Below are 24,212 nucleotides of genomic sequence, written 5' to 3'. Positions count from 1 at the left end.
CTGCCGTCCCTATATCATGCATCTTTCTGAAGCCATCTTGGCAGACGCTCCATTGATGGTCTCCTTATCATGATTTTTCTTTCTTTTCAGACTCTGATGCCACTTTGGACAGAAGTTGATGGAGATCCATTGGCAAATCCTTTGGAAATCCCCAAAGAGCTCTGGATGATGGTTGACTACCTGTACCGCAATGCCATCCAGCAGGTAGGTAGTGGTTAAGCAGTCACGCCTGGCTGAGACCCGGCTGACATGAGAAAGATCATCGACTCTAAGAACTTTTGCTGTTAAAAGCATTGATCCTCAGGCACCTGGGGAAAACTGTTCTTCCCTGGGAAGTGATGAGCGGGGGTGGTGGGTTCATGTTTACACCTGGTGAGACCCTGCTCTTGCAGTTAATGCTGGTTCCCAAGGGAACCAGACCTGCATAGGATGACCTCTCTTGGCACAGCCTGTTCCCTCCCCTGGCCTGTGGAGTCCCCCAGGGAGAATGCCTTCCAGAGACTTCTCCAGATGTTAGCCTGCTCTCCATTCTAGGAACTCTTCCCAGCTTCTGAGAATGGAGAGGCTAACTTATTGACAGATAAAGGCAGGGGCCAGATGGAACCCCCCTTCATGAGTCAGGAGGCCTGATTTCTAGAATGACTTGGGTAAACTTTATGGGATGAAATGGTCATCCCTATTCAAATGGGATTGGTCAAACCTATTTACTGATAGATTTATGCAAGTTCCAAGGAGATCATACAAATTATAATCTAACATAGCTCTGCCACTTTGGAGTAACATGACAGTAGCTTTTCATTTTATCTCCCCTCATATACAGCATTGCCTCATTTAGTTCTAGTAGCTCTCAGATGAGGAACCATGTCCAGAAAGGTTACATAACTTGGTCAAGGTCCCAAAACTGATGAGTGGATAGGCTTGAGATTTAAACCCAGGAGTCTGGCTATAGAAGTCATTGTGCACTCAAGTGCTATGCATTCTGCCTTCTGTATAGAGCTCCTTTCAAGAGTAACTTTTGAGCAATATATATAACATTGTTATTAACATAGTTACAATGGCACTGACATCTTAAGAACAAATGTGTATAAAACAAATATTTGTTTATTGCTGTAATCTTGTTTTCATAAATCTCTGGGGTACCTTTTAAGCTTTCTGCACCTTACGATGCGTTTTCTTTTTTTGGTTAAGCTTTCCATAATATTGTAGGCAACTAGCTACCTGTTACAATTTCCCTTATGTTGGATCTTGTTGCGTGTAGTATGCCCCACCTATAGTTTAATAATACATGCCTTATCACTGTAAGGACCTCCTATGGGAGCATACCTGGGAAGTTTTCTGTAAGATGAATTAGCCACATCAGCCTAAATCAGATTGTCAACCATGGTGATTCACAGGCCTTATTATACTAATCCTTTTTGTACTCTGCTGGTGATTACATTTCTAAGTCAAGAACTCATTGCTGCTTTTCTGAGAATAATTTTGTGACTCTCTACCTTTTTGCAGGAAGATCTGTTTCAGCAGCCAGGCCTGAGGTCAGAATTTGAGCGTGTCAGGGACTGTTTGGATAAAGGAATGATGGATAACCTCTGTATCCTTCCAATGTATGAGTGGTATGTGTGCGTATGAATATGAGTAAGACAGAAAAAGAAAAGAATAATATTTTAAGGCTCAAAATCTGATAGCATGCCTTCCACTAGCATGTTTTTCTTCAAGTAAGAACTTAGAGGACATTTTACAGTTTTTTTTTTTAAAGATTTTATTTATTTATTTATTTATTTATTTATTTATTTATTTATTTATTTATACAAGCACTGGGTATAGTCAGAAGCATGGGAGGGTGAGAGAATTCACCAGAGCCAGAGCAGAACAGAACAGGCAGACTGACGGAAATACACTGCTGAGGGGAGCAGCGGGTGCGACAGGAGAGATCTGTCACACCATGTGGAACCCTTGCCAGCAGCCCAGGATCGAACCGGCGCTGCAGAGGCTGCGGGCAGCTTCGCAGCCCAGCGCTCAACTGCTGCGCCACCAGGGGAGGCCCAACATTTTACAATTTTAAGCAACCAATATAGTGAGAACTCAGGAGGGTCGTCTTAGCTGATAGACAGCTTGGCCCCTTCAAGATGCCAGGCTGGCATCCTTGCTCTGAGCAGAGAGCCTAGATGGGCAGGCAGGCAGTGCTTCTGGCAGACCCCTGCTCCTGGGCTTTTTCCTAACCATGGCAGCGTCCGCTCCTGTTCCTTAACGAAGGGGCTACCAGCCGCTAGCAATCATTCCGTAGCCGAGGCCTTGCTGCTTTTCCTAGAGAGTCTGCCAGAGCCCGTCATCTGTTACAGTGCCTACCATAACTGCTTGGAGTGTTCTGGCAACCTCACAGCAAGTAAACAGGTGAGGGGAAGTGTTGAGCATCGGGGTACACACGTCGTAGACCCAGGCCTCTTGGGGCCTGTGGGAATAAAGTAGGCACAGTCCCTCAGATGCAGTGTCTTAGAAACTCCATGTCTTGCCTTCCCAAACCCGTTCTTCCTCTCATGTCCCTTTTTCTTTTAATGACATCACCTTTAATTCCAAGACTCAACCCAGAAACTTGAGTCACTTCTGACTCCTCCTCTCACCTCCCACATGCCCAGTCACCTTGACTTACCCCATCTTCCATTCTCATGCTACTTTGCTGGCTCAAGGCCCCCCACACTGGCTCTCCCTCTACTGAGTTGTTTTGAACAATGCCATCAGGTTGTGCATTCTGAACTTCTCATCATGTTACTGTTGGTTAGATACCATACTTGGCTGTTCAGTGCCAATGTATGATTTTCTTAAACAAATTTTTAAAAAAGATTTATTTATTTACACATACAAGAACTGGGGTGCAGGCCAGAGGTGCAGGGGGGAAGGGGTGAGAAGATTCACCAGCGACAGAGTGGAGAGCAGAACAGGCAGATCTACTGAGATAGACTGCTGAGGGGAGCAGCGGGCGAGACAGGAGAGGTCTGCTGTGCCATGTGGGTCAGCTCCCTGGCCGGGGATTGAACTTGTGCTACAGTGGCTGGTGATAGCTTCATAGTGCTGACTTTAACCCCTGTGCCACCAGGGAGGCCCAGGTTTTCTTAAACAAATTTTTGAAACTTTTAGTGATCTAGCCTAGTGGTTCATCCGTACGACAGGCCAAAGCAAGATGATCTAGAAAACTGGCTAAACAGTACAGGTTCCAGAACTGCATCTCACATCCACTGTCAGAATTTCTTTTGGAATATGTTTTGTACAAGCTTGTTAACTACTTTGGACATGCAGATAGCTGGATTATCCATTGAATCCCAGCCTGATCAGCCCTTCCAGACTCATTGCCTGTTCAAACAGTTGTGTTCCTGCTAAAATTGACTTCTCACAGTGTGTTCTCTCTATACATCTCACTGTTTTCCTTCTCTAAACCCTTTTTTAAACAGATTCATTTGCCTTAAACACCCTAGTTGTTACACCTGCAAGCACTATCTTGTATTATATTCAAGACCCAAAACTAGTGTCTCCTATTCTCTTATGTCTATTAAGAGCACACAGTTAGAAATTTGACTTCTAAATTCATATAGTACTTCCTCTGTGTTGCCCTTTGACACTTGTGCCAAGAGGTAACTGATCACATTTTTATGAACACAGTCTTATTCATGTATTCAAATCATGTACTCAGTTCCTGTTATAGCGGGCACTTGACAAATGATTTGACGAGCAAAAACATAAATCCCAATTCTTCCTCTTCCAGGTCATTTCTACTCTCCCCACAGCTCACAAAAGTGTCTTCAACTACTTAATAGCATTTTTGCAAGAACTGCTGAAAAATTCAGCAAAAAATCATCTGGATGAGAATATTCTAGGTAAGCAGCATCTTCCAGTGTCTCCTTCTCTGCAACTGAGAAACTCATGATGAGAAATGTGATGGAGAGAAGTCCCAGATCCATTGCAGTAGAACTTAAATGTCAAGATCTGGGCAAAAGTTAATCTCAAATAGCTTTTTTAAAAATTATTTTGATTGAAGTTACTATGATTTACAACACTGTGCATGTTTCAGGAGTATAGGCTCACGCCTTTTCAAATATAGGTTTTTCAGACCACTCCTACCACCAAAGCACTAATAATCCTATACCGTAGTCCTTTAGGCCCCCATCCCACTTTGCTCCTTACTTCCTCCCCCTCTCCCAACCCTTAGCCTCTGTTCTATAGTCAGATTTTAAGGGTTTCTTTTAGTTTGACTCAAATAGTTTTTTTAAAGAAGAAAAGATTGCTTTGGGGCACCCCTCCCATTCTTAACAACTCAAGAATAAGTTGTACTTCTTGTGCTGAGTCATTTGTTTTCTGTGTTATTCATGCAGCTAGCATATTTGGCAGCTTACTGCTTCGAAGCCCAGCTGGTCACCAAAAGCTTGAAATGGCAGAGAAGAAGAAGGCACAAGAATTTATTCACCAGTACCTCTGCAACTCACCCTGAGCCTCTTTAGCTCCTCTCCTACTTTTTCTGAGGTAGCCAATTTGCAGTCCCACCTGTTTCAGCTCCATAGCTGCCTTAAAAGGATATGGGCCTCAGGGAGCAAGAGTGGCAGCTACCTGTTTCTTGAGCCCTCCCTGCCACAACAGCCACCACACTCAGAGCTACTATGAGTTGTGAAGGCTGGCGGGGAGACCCACCACCATAAAACTGACATTCAATGTTCAACTTTAGTTATTTAACACAGATAGAGCCTTTTTTTTTCATTTTAAGAATGTTTAAATAACTACTTGTGCTCTCGCAACCTGCCTCCAGGGCACAATGAGTGCCTTCCCTGTTGCCAGGGCGAGCTCCCCATGGTCAGATATTTGAACACACTTTGGAGTCCTGAAGGGAGAATGAGTTGGACAGCAAGAATGCAAGTGGAAGCTGCTGGATAAACAAACCACAGTCACTCCAGATGCTTCTAGTTCTCTGTGTGAGGACCTCTGTGTATGCAGACACAAACCCTACCCCCCTTACTGTGGCTCAACAACTTTGGGGCTAGTCACACAGCCTCTGAGGGCACTACAGTGGCTTGAAAATGAAAACTCTGAAGAAATGGATGTGCCAGTGAAACAAGTGGGATTTTCCAGGCCAGCAAATCCTTCAAACTGTATATGATGCATTCCCTCTCTTGTAATTGTAATATATTTTAACGATAAATGTATTTTTAACAGTGATGGTTTGTATGTTTTTTCCCTCTTAAGAGGTAGCAGTACTCAGTAGCAAGACCTTTGTAACTTAAGCCACAGAGGCCAAAGAGGCATTTGCCTGGCAGCGGTGGGTAGCAGTCATCGTTCATATTCTTCAAGGGAGAGAGATGACCCAGGCATGGCCCCTTCCTCCTGACCCCTGATCTAGTCTGAGGGGAGGTGTGCTGGGCTTGAATCTTCCAGAAAAGGGGTTTTAGGGGCAAACGGGCAGTGACTGCTGGGAGGTTCTAACAGATTCTCCAGGCATTTAGAGAACACGGGAGCAGAACGAAGACACGTGGAGTCGATTCGTGGACACCGGACTCGACTACTCCTGGGCTGCGTGAGACGCGAATTAGATTCGGCCCCGCGGGCTGCCGGGGAGAACGGTAGAGAGAGGGAGCGGCCGGCAGGTGGCGTCGGCCGGCCCGGGCGCCGGTCCCGGGGAAGCGGGCAACCTTCGGCCGTGGAAAAAGTTGGGAGCGACAGCCGGGGCGGGACTGCGTGGAGAAGGGACTGGGCGGCGCAGGGCACCGGGTGGGCTGCAAGAGGCGGCGGCGACCTCTGGCTGAGCTTGGAACAGTCCCCAGTTCTGCTCTGTGGGTCCCCCTCCCCCTCGCGAGCCCCCGGCCGGCGTTGACTCCGACGGCGGGGAGGGGAGGCTGGGGCCACCGGGACAGCCCCGCGAATGTCACGCCCCGGCTCTCCCGGCGCGGGCCGCGCCGGGCTCGCCGTGGTCCTGCCCGCGGCAGTTGTGGCTGCGGGGCGCGGGCGGCCAGCGCAGGCCGGACCGGGTCACCTGGGATAAGGGCTCGGGGTTCGAACCCGGTGCCGCGGGAGCGACGCCCGGACTCTGCGCAGCGGGCGGACGCGAGGGCGCTCCCCAGCCGCGGGCCGCCCCGCGCCGGGTGTCCCGGGAGCCCCGCCCTGCCCCTCGCGCTCGCCAATTGGAGGCGCGCACCCGCCGCCTCGACCAATCAGGAGCGCCAGGGGAGGCGGGGCGGGCATCGCCCCTTTCCTCCGGAAAGCGGAAGCGGAAGTGACGTTCGGGGAAGGTGGGGGCAATCATGGTGCCGCTGGGGAGGGGAGAAGCTGCCGCTGCCGCCGTTGCCGGGAGCCGCGGAGGTAAAAGGCGAAACTAGACGCGGCCTGGGCTGGGGACTTCCCGGGGGGCGCGGGACTTAGGCTCCCTCTTGAAGCATTTCCTAGTAGAGACCCCAGGACGATCACCAGAGGGACCCCACCCCTCCTCCGTTTCCATGGGGATGGGTATCCAGCCCCCCTTCCCTGTTTCCATGGAGACCCGGACCCTGCCCCTCGGCGCCCGGCTTGGAGCCCCCCAGCTGTCTTCGGATTTTTCCGTTTAGCCCTTGGCTGGGGGCTATCCCAGGCAGGTTCCTTTACCCAGCCTTCTCTCAGGGGTGCCCCGTTTGTACTCGTTGGTCACCCTCAAACCTCCTGGTCTTGTTTGTTCCGGACAGTTGGTCTCTGCGTTGCCATCGATGGTGTCGGGGCAGCCCAGTGGGGCCCCCGTGGCGCTTATCTCTCCTCTCAGATGCGGCGAAATGTACATCTCCCGGGTTGCGTAAGCCAGAGCAAGGGGTCGGGCCGGTTCCTCCCGGATCTGATCCCTTGGCCTGTCTCTGATAACCACCCCTCTGTCTAGCTGCCCCACTAAGTAAAGGCACGCCTTCTAACCCCGGGCAGCAGAGGAAGATAAAAAGTGCAAAGCCAGACTGAAAACTAAAAGTGATGTGCCGATTATTTGAAATATCCTCTCTGTGACTGTCAGACCCGTGTTTGTAGAATCTGTGTGTTTGTAGGTAAAGGAAGAATCGCTATTCCAGAAAAAGAATGCTCCAAATTTGGTATTTCCCCCAAGAGAGTATTTCTTCCCAAGAGAGTTGTTCTGCAGGTCTTTCATTCATTTAACTGACATCTTTGAAGTCCTAATGAGTGTCAGTGCATTGTGCGTGGGGCAGTAGAAACAAAAATAAGAGTCATCACTCCCTCACCCCGGAAAGCACACTATACAAGCATAGATAGCTTCTAGTGGGCACCAGGTTGTTTTTGGAGATAATGAAGGATTTTCATTAGGTATACTTGGTTAGGGATCGGCCCTTTTTACCCAGAGCTGAAACATCTGTCAAGGGAGGAGAGGACAAAGTCACATTTATTTTCTCTATTAGCGTCATTGTGTTTTAACACACATTATCTCTTTTACTTTGAATAACAATTTTGAGGGAACAGGAATTACCAATCCCACTTTACACACAAGAAAAATGATGCCCAGAAAAATGGGTACCCAGTAAGTACTACTTACTCAAGTTGTAGGGGCAAAGCCAGGATTTGTAGATAGGTGACCCTTCCTCCAAAATCCTGCTCCTTCCAACATTAACTTCAGGAATATTTGAATGGGAGCTTCTTTACCTTCAGATTTATAGCAGTTCAGCCTTGGAGAAGTTTTCCCTTTATCCCCCTTAAGCATTTTGACCAACCTTCATATTGTTTGTCAGAAAGGCACATTTGGGAGCTCTGTGAACTGCTACTCACTACCTCAGGTCTTTTTTTTTTTTTTTTTTTTTTTTTTTTTTTGTGGGACCCTCAGGGGAACGAACCGGCGCTGCAGAGGCTGTGGGCAGCTTCGCAGCCCAGCCCTCAATCGCTGCGCCACCAGGGGAGACCCACTACTTCAGTTTTTTAAAAACACATTGCTTTTCCTTTAAAATGACGTAATGGTTTCAATGTTAAACTTATTTCCAAAGAGATGATTTTTTAATTTTTTTTGGTCTGCTCTAAAAATGAGAGGGGAAATGTGCCCTGTGGTTGCTTGAGGAGGTCCCTGGGTCCTGTGGTAGGGCTCTCACTCTGGCTTTGTTCTGTTGCAGACAGGTCATTACCTTTCCATTTCTCACAATTGGGCTGAACACGATTGAACCATGGGGGAACACAGTCCAGACGACAACATCATCTACTTTGAGGCAGAGGAAGATGAGCTGACCTCCGATGACAAGATGCTCAGGTTTGTGGATAAAAACGGACTGGTGCCTTCCTCATCTGGAACTGTTTATGATAGGACAACTGTTCTTATTGAGCAGGACCCTGGCACTTTGGAGGATGAAGATGATGATGGACAGTGTGGAGAACACTTGCCTTTTCTAGTAGGGGGTGAAGAGGGCTTTCACCTAATAGATCATGAAGCAATGTCCCAGGGTTATGTGCAACACATTATCTCACCAGACCAGATTCATTTAACAATAAACCCTGGTTCCACGCCCATGCCAAGAAATATCGAAGGTGCAACCCTTACTCTGCAGTCGGAATGTCCAGAAACGAAACGTAAAGAAGTAAGTAAAGCAGTGGGTGAGGGCGCATCGTGGCTTTGGGGAAAGTTTGTACTCACCTTTTGTTGGCAATTTATTGGGGTACAGGGAGTCCTTGGAATTTGTATCTGTGGTGGCTTTGCTTGTTGACAGTATATGAGCTTTTTTTCTGCATGTGACTGCTTTCTGGAACTTTGGTTTGTGTGGCTACATTGAAATTTGGGGAAATATAATTTTTCAAATATTCCTCACCAAATGATAAAAATAAACTAGAAGTTTCACTGAAGTAAATCCATGTTTCTCATGTGGAAATAACTAAATCCATGTTTCTCATGTGGAAATAACTAGATGAATGCTTGCTGGAATATGCTTTATCATGTTAGTGACTAGTTAGTGAATAATAAAGTTTACCTTTTTTTCATAAGAAATTCAAGCAAGAGATAGTGAATGAGAACAGGTTGTCTAAAATATTTTCATGCTCATATTTACCTAATGTGAGTAAAGTAATGTATCTCACAATATTTTGAAAACTGTAAAATTTTACAGTTTACAAAACATTGTACAGATTGTACAAGGAACTGATTTTGCGTCAGTTAGAGAAAATAAACCCCTGATCATTGCAATGCCAGGGACTAAATGTAAGATAGGGTAATTTATTTAGCAATTTTTTTTCTTTTGCTGTAATTAAGGTGAAAGAAGAGGATCTTGTTATTCAAGGCAAATGGCTTTTCTTTTGCTAGTCTTAGGCGCTCAGGGCTAGAAGGAATCCTAGTGAGACCATCTTGTCCTACCTCTACCCCATGCAGGAATCTCTGTACAGCATCTCTGATATCAATTCGTCTGCCCTCTGTCTGAACACTCAGAATGATGAGATTACAGTGTTTCACAGCTCAGCCTAATACATTTGTTGGCCAGCTCTAATTGTTAGAAAGCTTTTACTTGTACAGAGCCAAAATCTGCCTTTCTACGGCCGTTGCCCAATGGTTCTAGTTCTGTTCTGTCTTCGTGAACAATAGCAAGAAACCTTCCCTCACAGGACAGCGCAAAGTCGTTTACAATGGGTTTCTTTTCATCTTGTATAAGCTAAACCACCTCTGTTTGTTTAAATATCCCTCTTATGACATCTCTCCCGAGTTTCTCATCAACTTGGTCACCTTTTCTGTGAATTCCAAAGTCCTCCTAAAATTCATATTTGAGCACAATTTCACAAATGTGAGTCAACTAGCACTGCATACTGTGTGTAACTCTTATCTCAGTTTGGACACTATTGTAATGATTGTATGGTCTTTATTTTATTAGCAATGGAAGCATACTGTTAGCTCATACTTGGAAGCCTCTAGAATAGTGGTTCTTAACTGGGGGCAATTTTGTCCCTCAGGAGACATTTGGTAATATCTGGAGACATTCTTGGGTGTCACACCAGGGGAATGCTACTGGAATTTAGATAGAGGCCAAAGATCCTTTTAAGCATTCTAAACTGTACAAGGTGGCTCCCTACTACAAAGAATTATCTGACCCAATATGTCAATTGACTGTGTTCCAGTAAAATTTTATTGACAAAACAGGCAGTGGGCCATATTTGACTGGCTGATTGTAGTGTTTTGACCCCTGGACTAGAACATAGGGAAGCAGAAGAAGATAAGCATTGAAAGATAACAGATCCAAACATGGAAGGCAGTGATGGCATGCTAAGGGTTTGGACTGGATTTACTCTGGAAATGATGGGAAATCAGTCAAAGTGCCTGAGCCAGGAAGTGATATGGTCCGAGTAGCATTTTAGAAGGATTGCTCTGGTAGCAGTGATAGCTTGCTTGTTCACTTAGGAGAAAGTCATGGTTAAGGTTTTGGAGCATTTGAGTCAATGAAGGATTTCTGCCTTGTACAATGGGAAAGATACCAGAACTTTTTTGAGGTATAAGAGAACGTGGTATATTATTGGAGTTTGAAGAATGGGCCCTGAATTGGGCATGATTCGAAGGGTTCAGAATCCTTTTTTCTCAATGTGCTGAGTTTTTTCTGTGTGTTCTCCCGGAGGGGGCCACACAGAGGATTAGCATAGCTGCAAGTCTAGGTGGTGAGTTAAGTGGAGTCCTTGGTATAGGTACTGTATTTTTTTTTTTTTAAGATTTATTTATTTATGCACACCAGAACTGGGATGTAAGCCAGAGGTGTAGGGGGTGTATGTGTGAGAGAGGATTCAACAGAAACAGAGTGGGGAACAGAACAGGCAGACCGACTGAAATACACTGCTGAGGGGAACAGGGGGTGAGACAGGAGAGGTCTGCTGTGCCATGTAGGTAGCTCCCTGGCCAGGGATTGAACTCATGCTGCAGTGGCTGCAGACAGCTTCATAGTGCTGAGACTTAGCCCCCTGCGCCACCAGGGAGGTCCGGCGATAGGTACTTTAACAAAGCATATTCACAGTGTTCTGTGCATACTGGGAAGAAAATGCTTGTCTCTGCTGCTGACCCCACTCTTTAGGATTGATGAAACCATGATAGGAATCAAAGAGACAGGACCAGGAGAAAGTTTGGTGGGGAGATTGATGAGGGTTGGCGTACTTGGAGAAAAGTAAAGTGAACAAGTTGAGAAGCCCATTGGAAATGTAGATATAAATGGTTTGGGATTAGGACTGTGAATTCACACAGGGGTAGAGTTGAAACTGTGGGCAGTTTCCTCAAGGGAGAAGTAAGTTGATCTGAGAATTTAAGTGTGAGAAAGAGAAAGCGGAACCAGAGGTCACGTAGTCAAAAAAATGGGTGGAATGCCGTGTTGTGGGAGCTGAAGGAAGAGAGTTTTGAGAAGTGTGATTATTTCTGTGTAAGCCTGCAGAGGGATTGAGGGACCGAAGAGCAGCCAATAGTTCTGCTCGCTATGCAGTTCACATCATGGGAACACTCTGGAGTGCTGGGGGCTGAAGCCAGATTTCAGGTGATGAAGTGAGTGGGTGGTGAGGAAACAGGAGGCAGGAAGTGTCAGGTGTTTTTTTTTTTTTTTTTTTTTTTTTTTTTTTTTAATAATGGCAGTTGGAGGAAGAAGAGTTATGAGGCAGTAGTAACCCAAGGGATCAATTTTTTTTTTTTTTTGGTTCATTCTGTTTAAGAGAATCAAATCATTTTTTCAGCATAGAAAATCTGAACATGGCTTAGGACCTAAACTTTAGGACAGTCTCAGTTAATGATTACTATGTAAAAGTGTTTCAAAAGCAAATGTTTGGGAAACATTAAGTTAAATCAAGACAGGCTTGTCTGTTACAGGGTTTTTCAGGCCTTTTGAAGTGCTAATTACTAAGAAATGCAGAATTTTGCAAATGTTTTGAACTTGGGAAGCTATTTTTCAGGTCTCATTTCCAGGAATCAGTGTATTGTGGAACATGCCTTTTGGGAAATGCTGATCTAGACAGAAAAGGAGGAGATGGTAGGGAGGGAATGATGATGCTGTTACTGATATTAGCTGTCACTTTCCCACTTCATACTTCGTGCAAACCTCATTTGCCATTACTGTCTTCAGGTGATTGATAATCATGTTGTATGGGACAAGGTCAGGGGTATTGTGAGCACTTTGTTCACTGTCATGGATTTAGCTCACTGTGCTTTCCTTCCATCACATTTTTACATTCTACCCATGAGACCTACATAGCAGATTCTTTAAACTCTTTTTGAAATCAGTAGGCATAGGGTTGGTTGGGGATTGAGGGAGAAGCAGCGGTGGCTTTCAGTTTTGAAAAATCTTAACTGAGGACCTCGCTGGTGGCACAGGGGTTAAAGACAGCATTATTAAACCCATTTAATTGGGCTGAAGAGGCTAATGTTTGTGACTATTTGATAACACTCTTCATGTCTTTTTAACCCCCTCTGCTATCCATTCCTCACTACCTTTTTAAAATGTGTTTTTTCTCCATCCTCAGGTGTTACTCTTGAGAAATCAGATAGATCATTGGGGAACTAGTCCATGTTCTTGGCTTCCTAAGCAGCTTATTTTCTGAGTCAGGTTTTAGCCTGATTTTCCTGTTTACCCCTGATTGTTCCATTGTTTCCTATAGTATATGATTGGCTTAGCTGTTCGCTTTTCTCCCCTCATACTCAACTTGCACAAAAATAAACCAACTCAAACCTTGCCGTAGAGACTGTCTCTCCCACAGAGCCACTGGTCATTCTGTCTCTAATTTCACATGTCTTATTCTCATACTTGCTATTTTACTACTTTCTCTACCTATTGATTTGCTGACTTTGAGAAATTTCCATCAAAATATTGTCATTCTGCTCAAGGCCCACATTCTCATGGGTGGCTCCTTTAAGGTCTGCCTACTCCAGGTTTCCAGGCAGCTGTGCTTCCTTCAGTTGCCTCATGCAGTCCATGCTTTCCCAGACTTTTTTGCGTCTGTGACCTGCTTGAGAACCTGCCAGGACTGACTAGTTGCCTCTTCATCCGCCTCTGTCTGAACCTGATTTGTGAATGCAGTGTACCCACCCCCACTGGCCCCAAGGCTAACTGACCTTGCCACTTTTTAGCTGAAAGGTTGGCCCAGAGGTAAACGAAACCCAGGAACCATATATCTAACCTGTTTTTCATCATGCACCAAAGTATTCCAGAGCATCAGCTAGGGAAGAGTGTCTTTTCCTGCCAGAAGTGCAGTTACAGTTACGCTTTGTGAATTAGGCTGCAGCTGTATTGGTCAGTGATACTTTTTGGGGGGAGTTTTTTTTTAGTGTAACAAAATTTAAGTGTCAGTGCTTGCTTCAGCACCACATGTTCTGAAGCTGGAAAGATACAGAGGAGATTAGCATGGCCCCTGCGCTAGGGTGACACACACATCCGTGAAGCGTTCCATATTTAGGAAAAAAATTTAAGTATGAGAATAAGGGGAAATTTGACACAGCGTTTCATAACCTTTGTGCCATGGGCCCTTTACTTTGAGAAACCCAGTTCCCATCTTCTCTCTCTCTCTCATCTTCAGTCAGTTCCTCAGGCAGTGGAATGAGCCAGTCAGGCCAAGATGTGTCTGCTCTCCCAGAGGGGAGTTGCCCACTTTAGTCCTTGCACGCTGTGCTTTTATTTTTTTCACAGGTTCCCTTCTGAGCTCCCACAGAATTGCCATTCAGACTGAAGACAGACTGTTTCTGCTTGAGATTCTGGTGTTAAGGAGCCTTTCATTCTTTCCACAAGTTTTTGCTTATGGAGTATCTACTTTTGTCAAATATCAGGAAGGACAAAAAACAGCCCTGCCCTGAGGGGCCTGGTGTTTAGTAGGGAGACTGCTGGTGGCTGTGTGTGCAGGCTTCTGTAGGAATCCAGGCCTGGAAGCATATTCCATTTTCCAGCAGATGAAACCATGTGAACACTGTCCCCTCATACCTGCGTGTGTCGCCTCCCTCGTCACAGTCCGTACCGAGCCTGCTGGCCTGAAAAAGGGATGCAGTGGGTTTTATGTACATCCTCACTTTCCACCCTGGTGCTGCAGGAGTAACATGTCTCAGATTTTTGTTGTATAGAGGCTATACCTGTTGTGATTGTTGAAATTTGTTAGTTTGTAGGCCATTGGGGAAAGAGCCCAAATTTTAGTTGTTTTTTGACATTTAAATCAAGCTTATTCTTATTGTTTCTTCTGGGATGTGGAAAGGGATAATTTAGACCTAGGTTCCATCTTTGTTTTGGGATACACTATATGGCCTTGGGCAAGCTGCTCCATTTCCTCTTTTGAAAAACTGAAATATAAATATCCCATTGCATTTTATGAAGATTACATGAGATTTATTCACATATAAATATGCAACAGTGTATGCATGTAACTTTTAGCATAATGTTTGGCACATCCTGGTTATTCAAGGAATGTTCATTTACTTTCTCTTCCTTATGGGCCCACATGGTTCTTGAACAAGGTGTGGAAGGAATCTCCAGTTCAAGAAGAAACTAAAATGATCTTCATTAGGAACTCTCTTTGGGAAGCATTTTTCTTCTTAAAACAAGGTTATAAATTGTGTTTGGGTTCCGGAATAGCCTAGAGAATTCCTGGTAACCCTGAATTGGTTGAGTTGTTGATTTAATTCTGCTTTGAAATGTGAACCGTCATTTATACCCATGTTTTGAGATGAGAACATGTTTGTAGTCCTATTGCCAGGGGTTCTGTGAACCCTAGCCCTTGCCATGGGTAATCGTCTGCTCTCTTAATTGGCACCCCCTAACTGAAAGTTATTGATACGTCCAGGGTGGGCACCAGGCAAAGCTGAGGTTTGGAAATGTACAACTAGCAAGTGGTAGAACTGATGCTTGAACTGTCTGCCAAAGCATGTTTTTCCATCATAACACATCACTTTCACAAAGAAGGGGGAGAATCAGACACACAGACTTGTGAGTTGTGAAAAGGGCTGAGAAATGAGGGGCAGCAGGATGCGGTCTACTGTGGGGGTGGCCATGGGAGGCCTGTTGAAGAATTGAGGTCAATTCAGAGCTCTTAATAGTGCTACTTGGAACTCTTTGGTTGTGCATTCTGGACATGAGAAGTGAGAAATGAGATCAGTGCCAGCACAGGCAGAGAACTGGTGTCGGGCGGTGGGAAGGTTTGGAAGGAAAGGCACGTTCCCAGTGATGGGGCGGGATATGGCGCTTCCTACAGCCATAGCAGTCCTGCCAATCACTTGTTTGTAAGAATGTTTATATGCTAAGTGCTGAGAATCAGAGACTCTTGATTGAGCAGGAGGCTGTTAATGTGTGCAGAATCCAGACCTCTCAATCTCATTGCTTTTTCCTCCAGCATAAATCCAGCCTTTTTTCGTACCTGATATTTTTAAGCTTTTGTCTTGTGCAGTTCCAGTATTTCATTTTCTCATTTTTGCTTATCTCATTACCTTTTCTTGTCTGATTCTGTTGATTTAACAGGGAAATTATCTTGGTTAAGTATTTCTCTTATAAATTATCACCAGTTCTCTGAATCCTCAGCTTCCTGCCCAGCACTAGCATTAGACCCCATCCTCAGTGACATCTGCTCCCTCTGTGCTCCTGAAGTTGGACCACATGGGAACATTACAGTGACCATTAATTCTTAAGCTCTCTTGGAGACAGGTTTTCTTTATTAGCCAAGGAAATCTTCAGTGACATTATATTTGTATTATAGACACACTCATTTCAGTAGGCAAATTAATTATGTGTCCCCTCTCTCTCAAGTTCTTTAAATTCAGCCTGGGCATTTATCTTCGAGAAGTCTTTCCTACTCATCCCCAAGTTTGCTTTTTCTCTGTTATAAATCCTTAGCAATAAACTTCTAATACTATACTTTCTTGTTTGTGTATTAGTTTGAATCTCCTCTTGACTTTGAGCTCCTTGCAAGTGAGAGCTGTTTTTGTGGGGTTTTTTTTTTGTTTGTTTGTTTGTTTGTTTGTTTTTGTATTCGTAGCACCTGGGACCCTATCATTCAAGTTTTTGAATCCATGCGTGATATTCTTTAATTATATTTAAATGTACCAAATGTTGCAATACCACTTCTATGTGATCATGAAAACTTGTGTGTTTTTTGCAACTTCCTGTTCTGCTCTAGTTTGAAGAGGTTGTTTTCCCTTTGTGAAATTTGGTGTTATCAAAAAATAACTGAAAAAACACAAAATAGTGACGGCTGTTTGCTGCTTCCCTCCAGATGGGATTATTCTTTTATTCAGCATATTAGGAGGGGAAAAAGTCATTTGCTTTGACTGTCAGCTGTCTCTCCCACCTTTAAATACAAATTCCTTCCTCAGTCAAATTCTCTCCTCACTTTCTCCCCATCTCTCTTCTCAGCCAGTTTTTGAAAGAGCTCTATCCATTGTCTCCAGCTTCTCACCTTTGCCTGACTTCTCAGCCTGTTACATTCTGGTATCTGCTCCTACCTTTCCAGGAGAGCTGGTGCTGCCAGGGCAGTCGTGACCTTGTGAGTTGGTTAAATCCAAGAAATGTTTTCTCAGGCATCTCTGCCACGATGGACCTAGATGACCATCCTCCTTGAAATTCTGTTCCTTTGTCACTTGTCAACTGTAGTGCTTATCATTCCTTTCCTTACTTAAGTCTCACTGATTGTTTTCTTTGTTTATTCTTTCATTTTTTTAATTTAGCAAATATGAATTGACTGCTGTTTCTTCACAAGGCTAGTCCCTGAACAAGAGAGATGTGGCCCCTACTCTTGTGAAATATGTAGTCCAACTGGGGAGTAGCCATTAGTTCATTAAATTCAACAAATATGTATTTAGTGCCTGTTGTTTCCAGCCACTGCTGTGCCTAGCAACTAAATAGATAATGAGGTAAATTGTTTAATTATGTTATTGTTTAATCTTGATTGCATTATGTACTTTAAAGAAATACAGAGAGTTAGGAGAGCATAATAAAGATACCTGTTAAGTTTGGGGTGGGGCTAGTTTGGGGCGGGCTGGGGTTCCTAGTGGAACTCTTCTCTGTGTTCCATGAAGAAGGAACACAAAATAGAAGCTTACATTGACCGAGTAAAAAAACTTGAATGGGAGTAGGGATTGGCAGGGCAGGGAGACAGGGAGGGGTAGTTAATTATTGATTATGCTGTTACTTATAAAGTGATCTACTGCTGTAGTGTCTTAAGAATGGAATTCTGCTCTTATCTTTCACCATTGTTGTAAACCCTGTGGTTGAGACATGCACATTCCTTATTGCAGCATTCACAGTGATGGTTCTCCTTCCTGGTCAGTAATTGTTTTGAAATCTCCTCTGGCAGCACCAGAGAGGTTCCAGTCTCAATGGGAAATCACTGTATATACAGAAGAAGATAATTCAGAATATAAGCCAAGTGTCAAATCAGTTAGACGTTACTGGAATTCACAGAAGGGTGCTATCGTGTAGATATGGAGTGACTGTGGGGAGCCTTGGAGGTAGTGAGGCTTGCACTGAAGAGAGAGACTCAGAAAAGCAGAGAAGGAAGGAAGCAGACATTTCCAGTAGGGCGAAAGGAGCTGGCGAAGGCAGGCAAATGGGATTCTGCCTTGCAGTCAGGGAAGGGTGCGCTGTCGCCTATTGGCCGAGGTCAAGCCTACTCTCTGATTGGTTCCAGAGTAAAAAGGAAGATGGGAGAGGACCTGGAAAGGACCTTGCTATCAGCCTAAGGAATTGGGACTTCCATCATTTGAGCAGAAAGCTGGCATGTAGAGAATTTTTTAAAAAATCTGGCAGTGTTTGGTTTCCAAACTAGGCCCCGAGACATGAGAGTGCTCACTAATTCAGTCCCACACAGGCTTATGGAACACCTCCCGTGTGGTGGTGGGAAGGCCGGGGGATGTGTGAGAGAGCACTTGCTTAAGGAACCTAAAGGCTTGTGCAAGGGCATATGGGGACTGGACCTGTGAGTGGAGCGGGAGGGGCGGGGGTTGGGAGGGTGGGGTCACAGGCGGCAGGAGTCAGGGCTCCATAGAACAGTTACTGTATTCAAGCTTTACACTAATTATTCCTAATCCCTCCACCAGCACTAAAAAGATACATTTTGTTTCCTCATGTTAACAAATAAGGAAGTTGATAGTGAGTTTAAGTAATTTTCCTAAGGTTACACAGTACATGCAGAGTTGGCACGGCGCCTGAGCCTGCTTTGCGCCTGAGCCTGCTTTAGGGTACAGGCAAGTGTGTACCAGGGACTCATGCCATAGACTTTCTCTTTTGCTAGTAGACTGTCTACTAGGCTTGTCCACCTGGAAGTCCTGGCATGGCCTCCTCACTGCAACTCAGTATCTGTGCCCCCCACCCCCACCCCCTCTCCAGCCCAAGACTGGTAGTGTGACCATCTGTTTAGTCACTCAGGCCATAATCTTGGGGGTTGACCTTGATGTCACTTCTCTCTCCTCCCTCACCCTCCTCAGCACCCAGTAGTCACTTCAGCCAGTCAGCTGCTGCTTTCAGTTTCTCTGGAATTGATCCTTCTTCGTGCTCACTGTCACTTCCCTAGTTAGAATTCTTTTTACCTCTTTCCTGAACTGTTGTCTTTCTCCTCTAAATCTTTGTCCTTTCTTCTTCTCTCGTATACTCCTCCAATCCATTGTCCGCAAGGCTACCAGAATGATCTCTCAACAACCCAAGATCCAACTGTTTTGCTATCTTTGTTAAAAGATAGCAAAGCTCTACTCTAGAACTTAACAAGGAGGCCTTGCCTTATTTTTCTAGACAAGTATTTTGTGGTTCACCGTGCCAGCACTCATTCCTCTCTCCACACAGCTCCCAAGGTATTCTCTTTCTGGAAGGTCCTGTCCTCCTGGTTTGTCCAAGGAACACCATTTCAATTTATTCCTAAGACAGACAAGGGAGCAGGCAAAAAATCACCCTCCGTTTAGAGGACCTTCACTGTCCAGGCTTTCTGAGTGGGGCTGGGTATTCTCTTTTGTTATTGCCACCAGGCACCTGGGGGTGTGTCGGGTGTGGGCTCAGCACAGCACATAATAATTTGTATATCTGCCTCCTTAAAATTGGCACCCCTTAAGCGCAGAGGTTTTTATCTTCAGTTTTAAATCTGTGGTATCTAGTTGGTTACATGTTCATAGTAGCTCAGTAACTGCTGAATGAATAACACAAGTATAGTTACGCAGTTGAATAGAATGCATTGAAACTTTGGAGAAAGCTCAGAATTAAGGAATGAAGATGTTTACTAAAGAATCAACATCAAATAATTGACAGTGTTTTCACAAATGTTTGGTCTCATTTTGTTCTGCTTGAAAGCACTGTGTGACAGGCAGGGCAGGTGTTAATATTCTCATTTTAGAAGTGAAGACCGTGAAGTGCAGAGAAGTAAAATGACTTGCTCAGGGTCTTAAACATACAGCCTGAATTCTGTCTTCTCCAGCCAAGTTTTATCTTTTTTTTTTTTTTTTTACTGTTTTGCATTTTTTTACTTTGTGTTTTTTTTTTTTTTGTTGTTGTTGTTTCTATTTTGCTTCCTCTTGCTCTTTCTTCCACATTTTAAATCAAGATATAATTCATGAACCATAAAATTCACCATTTTAATGTGTAGAATTCAAGTGGGTTTTAGTGTATTTACAAAGTTGCGCCACCACCACTGGTATCTAATTCCAGAACATTTCATCCTCCAAAAAGAAACTCTGTACCCGTTAGCAGTCCCTCCCCTTCCTTCCTCCTCCAGCCTCTGGCAATCACTGATCTACTTTTTGTCTCTATGGATTTGCCTGTTCTGGACATTTCATATAAATAGAATCTTACAATGTATGACCTTTTGTGTCTAGTGTCTTTCTCCTAACATAGTGTTTTTGGGGTTCACCCATGTTGTGGCATGGCGCAGTGCTTGCTATGGCTGAGTAGTATTCCCTTGTATGTATTTACCTTCTTTTGTTTTTCCGTTTACCAGTTGGTAGAGATTTGGGTTGTTTCCACTTTTTGATAATGCTGCTATGACATTTGTATGCAAGATTTTGCATACAATATTTAAGTGTTCTTGGGGTAGTTCTCTAGTTACTTGGGAGTAGAATTACTGGGTTATATGGTCACTCTGTGTTTAACTTTTTGAGGAACTGTTTTCCGCAAGGGTTACACTATTTTACTTCCCCATCAGCAAGTCTGAGGGGTGCTCATTTCTTCACATCCTTACCAACACTTGTTATTACCAGATTAAAAAAAGAAATTATAGCCACCATCATGGCTAAGTATAGTCTAATGCTACTTCCTCTGCTCCCATGTAACTGTGGGGAAAGTTTGTGAGATGAAAGAGTTGTGGGACAAACCTACCTGTGGAAGTTACGGTGAAAGAGTGGCTCAGAGAAGGAAGAGAGCCCCATTGAAATACTGTGCTGTGAAGGACACATTTTGACAAGGAGAGGCCATCATCAGTGAGATATTTGTGTAAATAGTGAAGAAAAGTAGCGACGATATACATGATACATTATTTTCATCTGGTAGACCTGAAAAATGTGGTGAAATCTATGCCAGGGAAATATTTCTTGATGATGAAGTATGAAAACTTCAGGAGGTTTTAGACTCACGTGGGTCAGGTCCAGTCAAGATGTAGCCATCAAGCCTTAAAAGAAGTCAAGATTTTGTTTGAACATAGGAAACTAACAGAGTATTCCTTCATTAGAGGACAGATGTGACGGGATCCGAAAACCCTTCTTTATAATCATTTAGCACATTCACCTACTTGCAAACTTGTCTCTTCCCCATTACTTACCTTTGCTTGTCCGGGTGTGGTTTGCTCATGGAGAAGATTTCCCATTTTGTTGTTAGAGGCTGGTTTTGATGTTTATGATAGATTCGAATATGAGTCATCCACATGTCCCCCATGGGAGCCAGGCTCCAGAGGGAGTTGGGCCTGGGTAGCTCTTCTGTCCAATTGACGAGGTGTCCTCTCTCTGCCAGGTAAAGCGGTACCAATGCACCTTTGAGGGCTGTCCCCGCACCTACAGCACAGCAGGCAACCTGCGCACCCACCAGAAGACTCACCGAGGAGAATATACCTTTGTCTGTAACCAGGAGGGCTGCGGCAAGGCCTTCCTCACCTCCTACAGCCTCAGGATCCACGTGCGAGTGCACACGAAGGAGAAGCCATTTGAGTGCGACGTGCAGGGCTGCGAGAAGGCCTTCAACACGCTGTACAGGTCGGCCTCTCCTAGCCTCGCACCCTCACTTTGTCACGCTCTCTCTGAACACAGTCCAGTGGCCACTTTTGGGGCTATAGAGAGCACAGCTGTATTCAGTTGTTTAAAATTCATCGGAGGAACTTGTTACTTAATGATTGGCATGTATTGCTTGGTTAAAAGTGACAATACACTTTTTTTAAGATTTATTTTTATTGGGCCTCACCAGTGGCGCAGCGGTTGAGCGCTGGGCTGCGAAGCTGCCCGCAGCCTCTGCAGCGCCGGTTCGATCCCTGGCTGCAGGTCAGGGGTCCCACATGGAGCGCAGACCTCTCTTGCCGCCCACTGCTCCCCTCAGCAGTGTACTTCGGTCCTTCTGCCTGTTCTGCTCCCCGCTCTGGCTCTGGTGAATTCTCTCACCCTCCCGCGCTTCTGACTGTACCCAGTGCTTGTATAAATAAATAAATCTTTAAAAAAAAAAAGATTTATTTTTATTTAGACAAGAACTAGGGTACTGGCCAGAGGCGCGGGAGGGTGAGAGGATTCACCAGAAACAGAGTGGGGAGCAGAACAGGCAGACTGACCCAAAACACTGCTGAGGGGAGCAGCGGGTGAGGCAGGAGAGGTCTGCCACACCATGTGGGTATCTCCCTGGCCAGCCAGGAATCTAACCCACACTGCAGAGGCTGCGGACAGCTTCACGGTACCATGTTCAACCTGCTGCACCGCCGGGGAGGCCCAACAATACATTTTTTTATTTTTTGTTTTGTTCTGAGTAGAACTGGGGTGTAGGCCAGAGGTGCAGCGGGGGGTGGGGAGGTGAGAGGATTCACCAGTGACAGAATGGGGAGCAGAATAGGCAGATCTACTGAGATACACTGATGAGGGGAGCAATAGATGAGACAGGAGAGGTCTGCTCACCATATGTGGGTCAACTTGATGGTCAGGGATTGAACTCAGACCGTAGAAGTGATAGCGCTGAGATTTAACCCCCAGGAGGCCCTAGGGAAGCCACCAGGGAGGCCCACATATCAGTTTAGATTTGTATCTCCTGGAGTGACAGTCTTCCCTGGGGATTTTAGTATTTGACATAGAGTAATGTCTCCCCTTGGCTCAGGATCTCAGTAATAAGTTTTCTGTTATTTTCTTTTCTACCTCACCTTGGTGGTAATGTTTTGCTGTCTTGAGAAGTAGGGAGTGGCGTCACTCATTAGACATTTCTCTTCTCTACTGTTTATGTCAGGAGACTTATATTAGTCAAATTTAATATATGTAACAATAGCTCTTACTGTGTGTTCTGAGCTAAGCCTCACAGCAGCAGATAAGTAAAACTGAAACACAGAGGGATTTTGTAACTGGCTCTGGGTTTCTCCCAGCAGGGGGATAGGTGACACTGGGCTATGAGACCCAGGCAGTCTGGCTCCAGAGTCACACTCATGCCACTGTGCTGTCTGCTTCTCTGAATTTCTGTTTCAGCAAAAAATTTTGGATACTAATATATTATGGATATAGAATTCTTAAGCACTTGATCCTGAAGTACATTAAGCTGATGTGGGAAGACTCTGTAGCACATTATGACGAAGAGAATTTCTCTGGGGTATCTTGTAGGCTGAAAGCACATCAGAGGCTTCACACAGGGAAAACGTTTAACTGTGAATCTCAAGGCTGCAGCAAGTACTTCACCACGCTCAGTGATCTGAGGAAGCACATTCGAACCCATACAGGAGAAAAGCCATTTCGGTAGGTCTTACCATTTTCTGTTTGTCATTGACCAGGTTTTAGCTAGGTATCTTGATGTACTCTAACACTGTTGATCATGGATAGAAAATTCCACTCACTAGTTCTTTGGCCGTGTAAATGTTCCCCAAGAGAGCTAGAATCAACTACTGCAGATCTGAGGAGTGGCAGTGGATTCCAAGAGCATCCTTACTCTGTGGATGGTGACCTTTCTGCTTCACTTGTGTCAAGTTTTTTTTTTTTTTTAAAGATTTATTTATTATGCATACAATAATTGGGGTACAGGCCAGAAGTGTGGAGGGTAAGCGTATTCATCAGAGACAGAGTGGGGAGCAGAACAGGCAGATCGACTGAAATACACTAATAAGGGGAGCAGCAGGCAAGGCAGGAGAGGTCTGCTGCACCATGTGGGTAGCTCCCTGGCCAGCCGGGGATTGAACTTGTGCTGCAGTGGCTGCAGATAGCTTCATAGTGCTCCGTCTTTAACCCCTTGTACCACCAGGGAGGCCCATTTTAAGCATTTTTAAGAAGCATTTGTCAAGACTCACTTATGTGGTTGGTACCTTTGTCACAGGCTCTCCTCTTGAGAATCTTAGTCTGTGGGAAAAGAAGCACAAGTAACCAGGCAATATCTGAGACTGAGGGGACCGCAGGCAGGATACCTGCCTACCAATCCAGATGGAGTCGGGAGGAGGAAGCAAGAGGGAAAATGCGGGCTAGGAATGCCTACATTAGTGATGTAGATATTTTATTTTGTTACTTCTCTAGTTGTTTCTTTGTAATAGCTTATGTATGTGCATATCAGCATGTAAGGAACATCCATTTTTACTGTTATCTACCTCAGTTTATGTATTTTTATAAACATGTTGAATGAAGGACTTGTATCATTTGCTTTCTTCTCTGCTCATAGCATATAGCATTGTTCTGGGCATTCAGTAGGTATTCAGAAGCAACTTTGGGATGATTATATGACATTTTATTTTATTTTTTTAAAGATTTATTTATTTATTTGTTTATTTTTATTTATACAAGCACTGAGGGTACAGTCAGAAGCGCGGGAGGGTGAGAGAATTCACCAGAGCCAGAGCGGGGAGCAGAGCAGGCAGAAGGACCGAAGTACACTGCTGAGGGGAGCAGCGGGCGGCAGGAGAGGTCTGCGCGCCATGTGGGACCCTCCTCCGGTGGCCGGGGAGCAGCCGGGGATCTAACCAGTGCTGCAGAGGCTGCGGGCAGCTTCGCAACCCAACGCTCAACCGCTGCGCCACCAAGGAGGCCCTATATGACATTTTAAATGAGATAATCAGTTGTAAGGCTTTCCCCCTAATATAATATAGATGTGTTACTGAAAATTGCCCACAGTAAGCTATGCCTTTCAATTTTTGGCAGGAGATGTTGC

The 24,212-nt window shown here is 44.8% G+C and overlaps 2 protein-coding genes across 2 annotated transcripts in view; both read left to right on the top strand.

Annotated features, from left to right (window-relative positions):
* The window catches only part of INPP5B (inositol polyphosphate-5-phosphatase B), a gene marked incomplete at both ends in the record, with an annotated part of 50,009 nt that extends 45,535 nt beyond the window's left edge, over nt 1-4,474 (top strand). The window contains 5 exons of the mRNA XM_084242273.1: nt 91-204; nt 1,504-1,588; nt 2,261-2,388; nt 3,752-3,863; nt 4,359-4,474. Coding sequence (XP_084098399.1) covers nt 91-204; nt 1,504-1,588; nt 2,261-2,388; nt 3,752-3,863; nt 4,359-4,474 — 555 coding nt within the window. The remainder of the gene's footprint in view (nt 1-90; nt 205-1,503; nt 1,589-2,260; nt 2,389-3,751; nt 3,864-4,358) is intronic.
* Nucleotides 4,475-8,144: 3,670 nt separating this feature from the next.
* The window catches only part of MTF1 (metal regulatory transcription factor 1), a gene marked incomplete at its 5' end in the record, with an annotated part of 31,661 nt that continues 15,593 nt past the window's right edge, over nt 8,145-24,212 (top strand). Inside the window, 3 exons of the mRNA XM_084243313.1 lie at nt 8,145-8,552; nt 20,862-21,100; nt 22,688-22,819. Of these exons, the coding sequence (XP_084099439.1) occupies nt 8,145-8,552; nt 20,862-21,100; nt 22,688-22,819 (779 nt within the window). The remainder of the gene's footprint in view (nt 8,553-20,861; nt 21,101-22,687; nt 22,820-24,212) is intronic.

This window comes from Talpa europaea (assembly GCF_964194135.1).
Source record: "Talpa europaea genome assembly, chromosome: 9".
Classification (NCBI taxonomy): Eukaryota; Metazoa; Chordata; class Mammalia; order Eulipotyphla; family Talpidae; genus Talpa; species Talpa europaea.
Note: the sequence above shows the minus strand (reverse complement) of the source record. Positions and strands in the feature narration are given on the sequence as shown.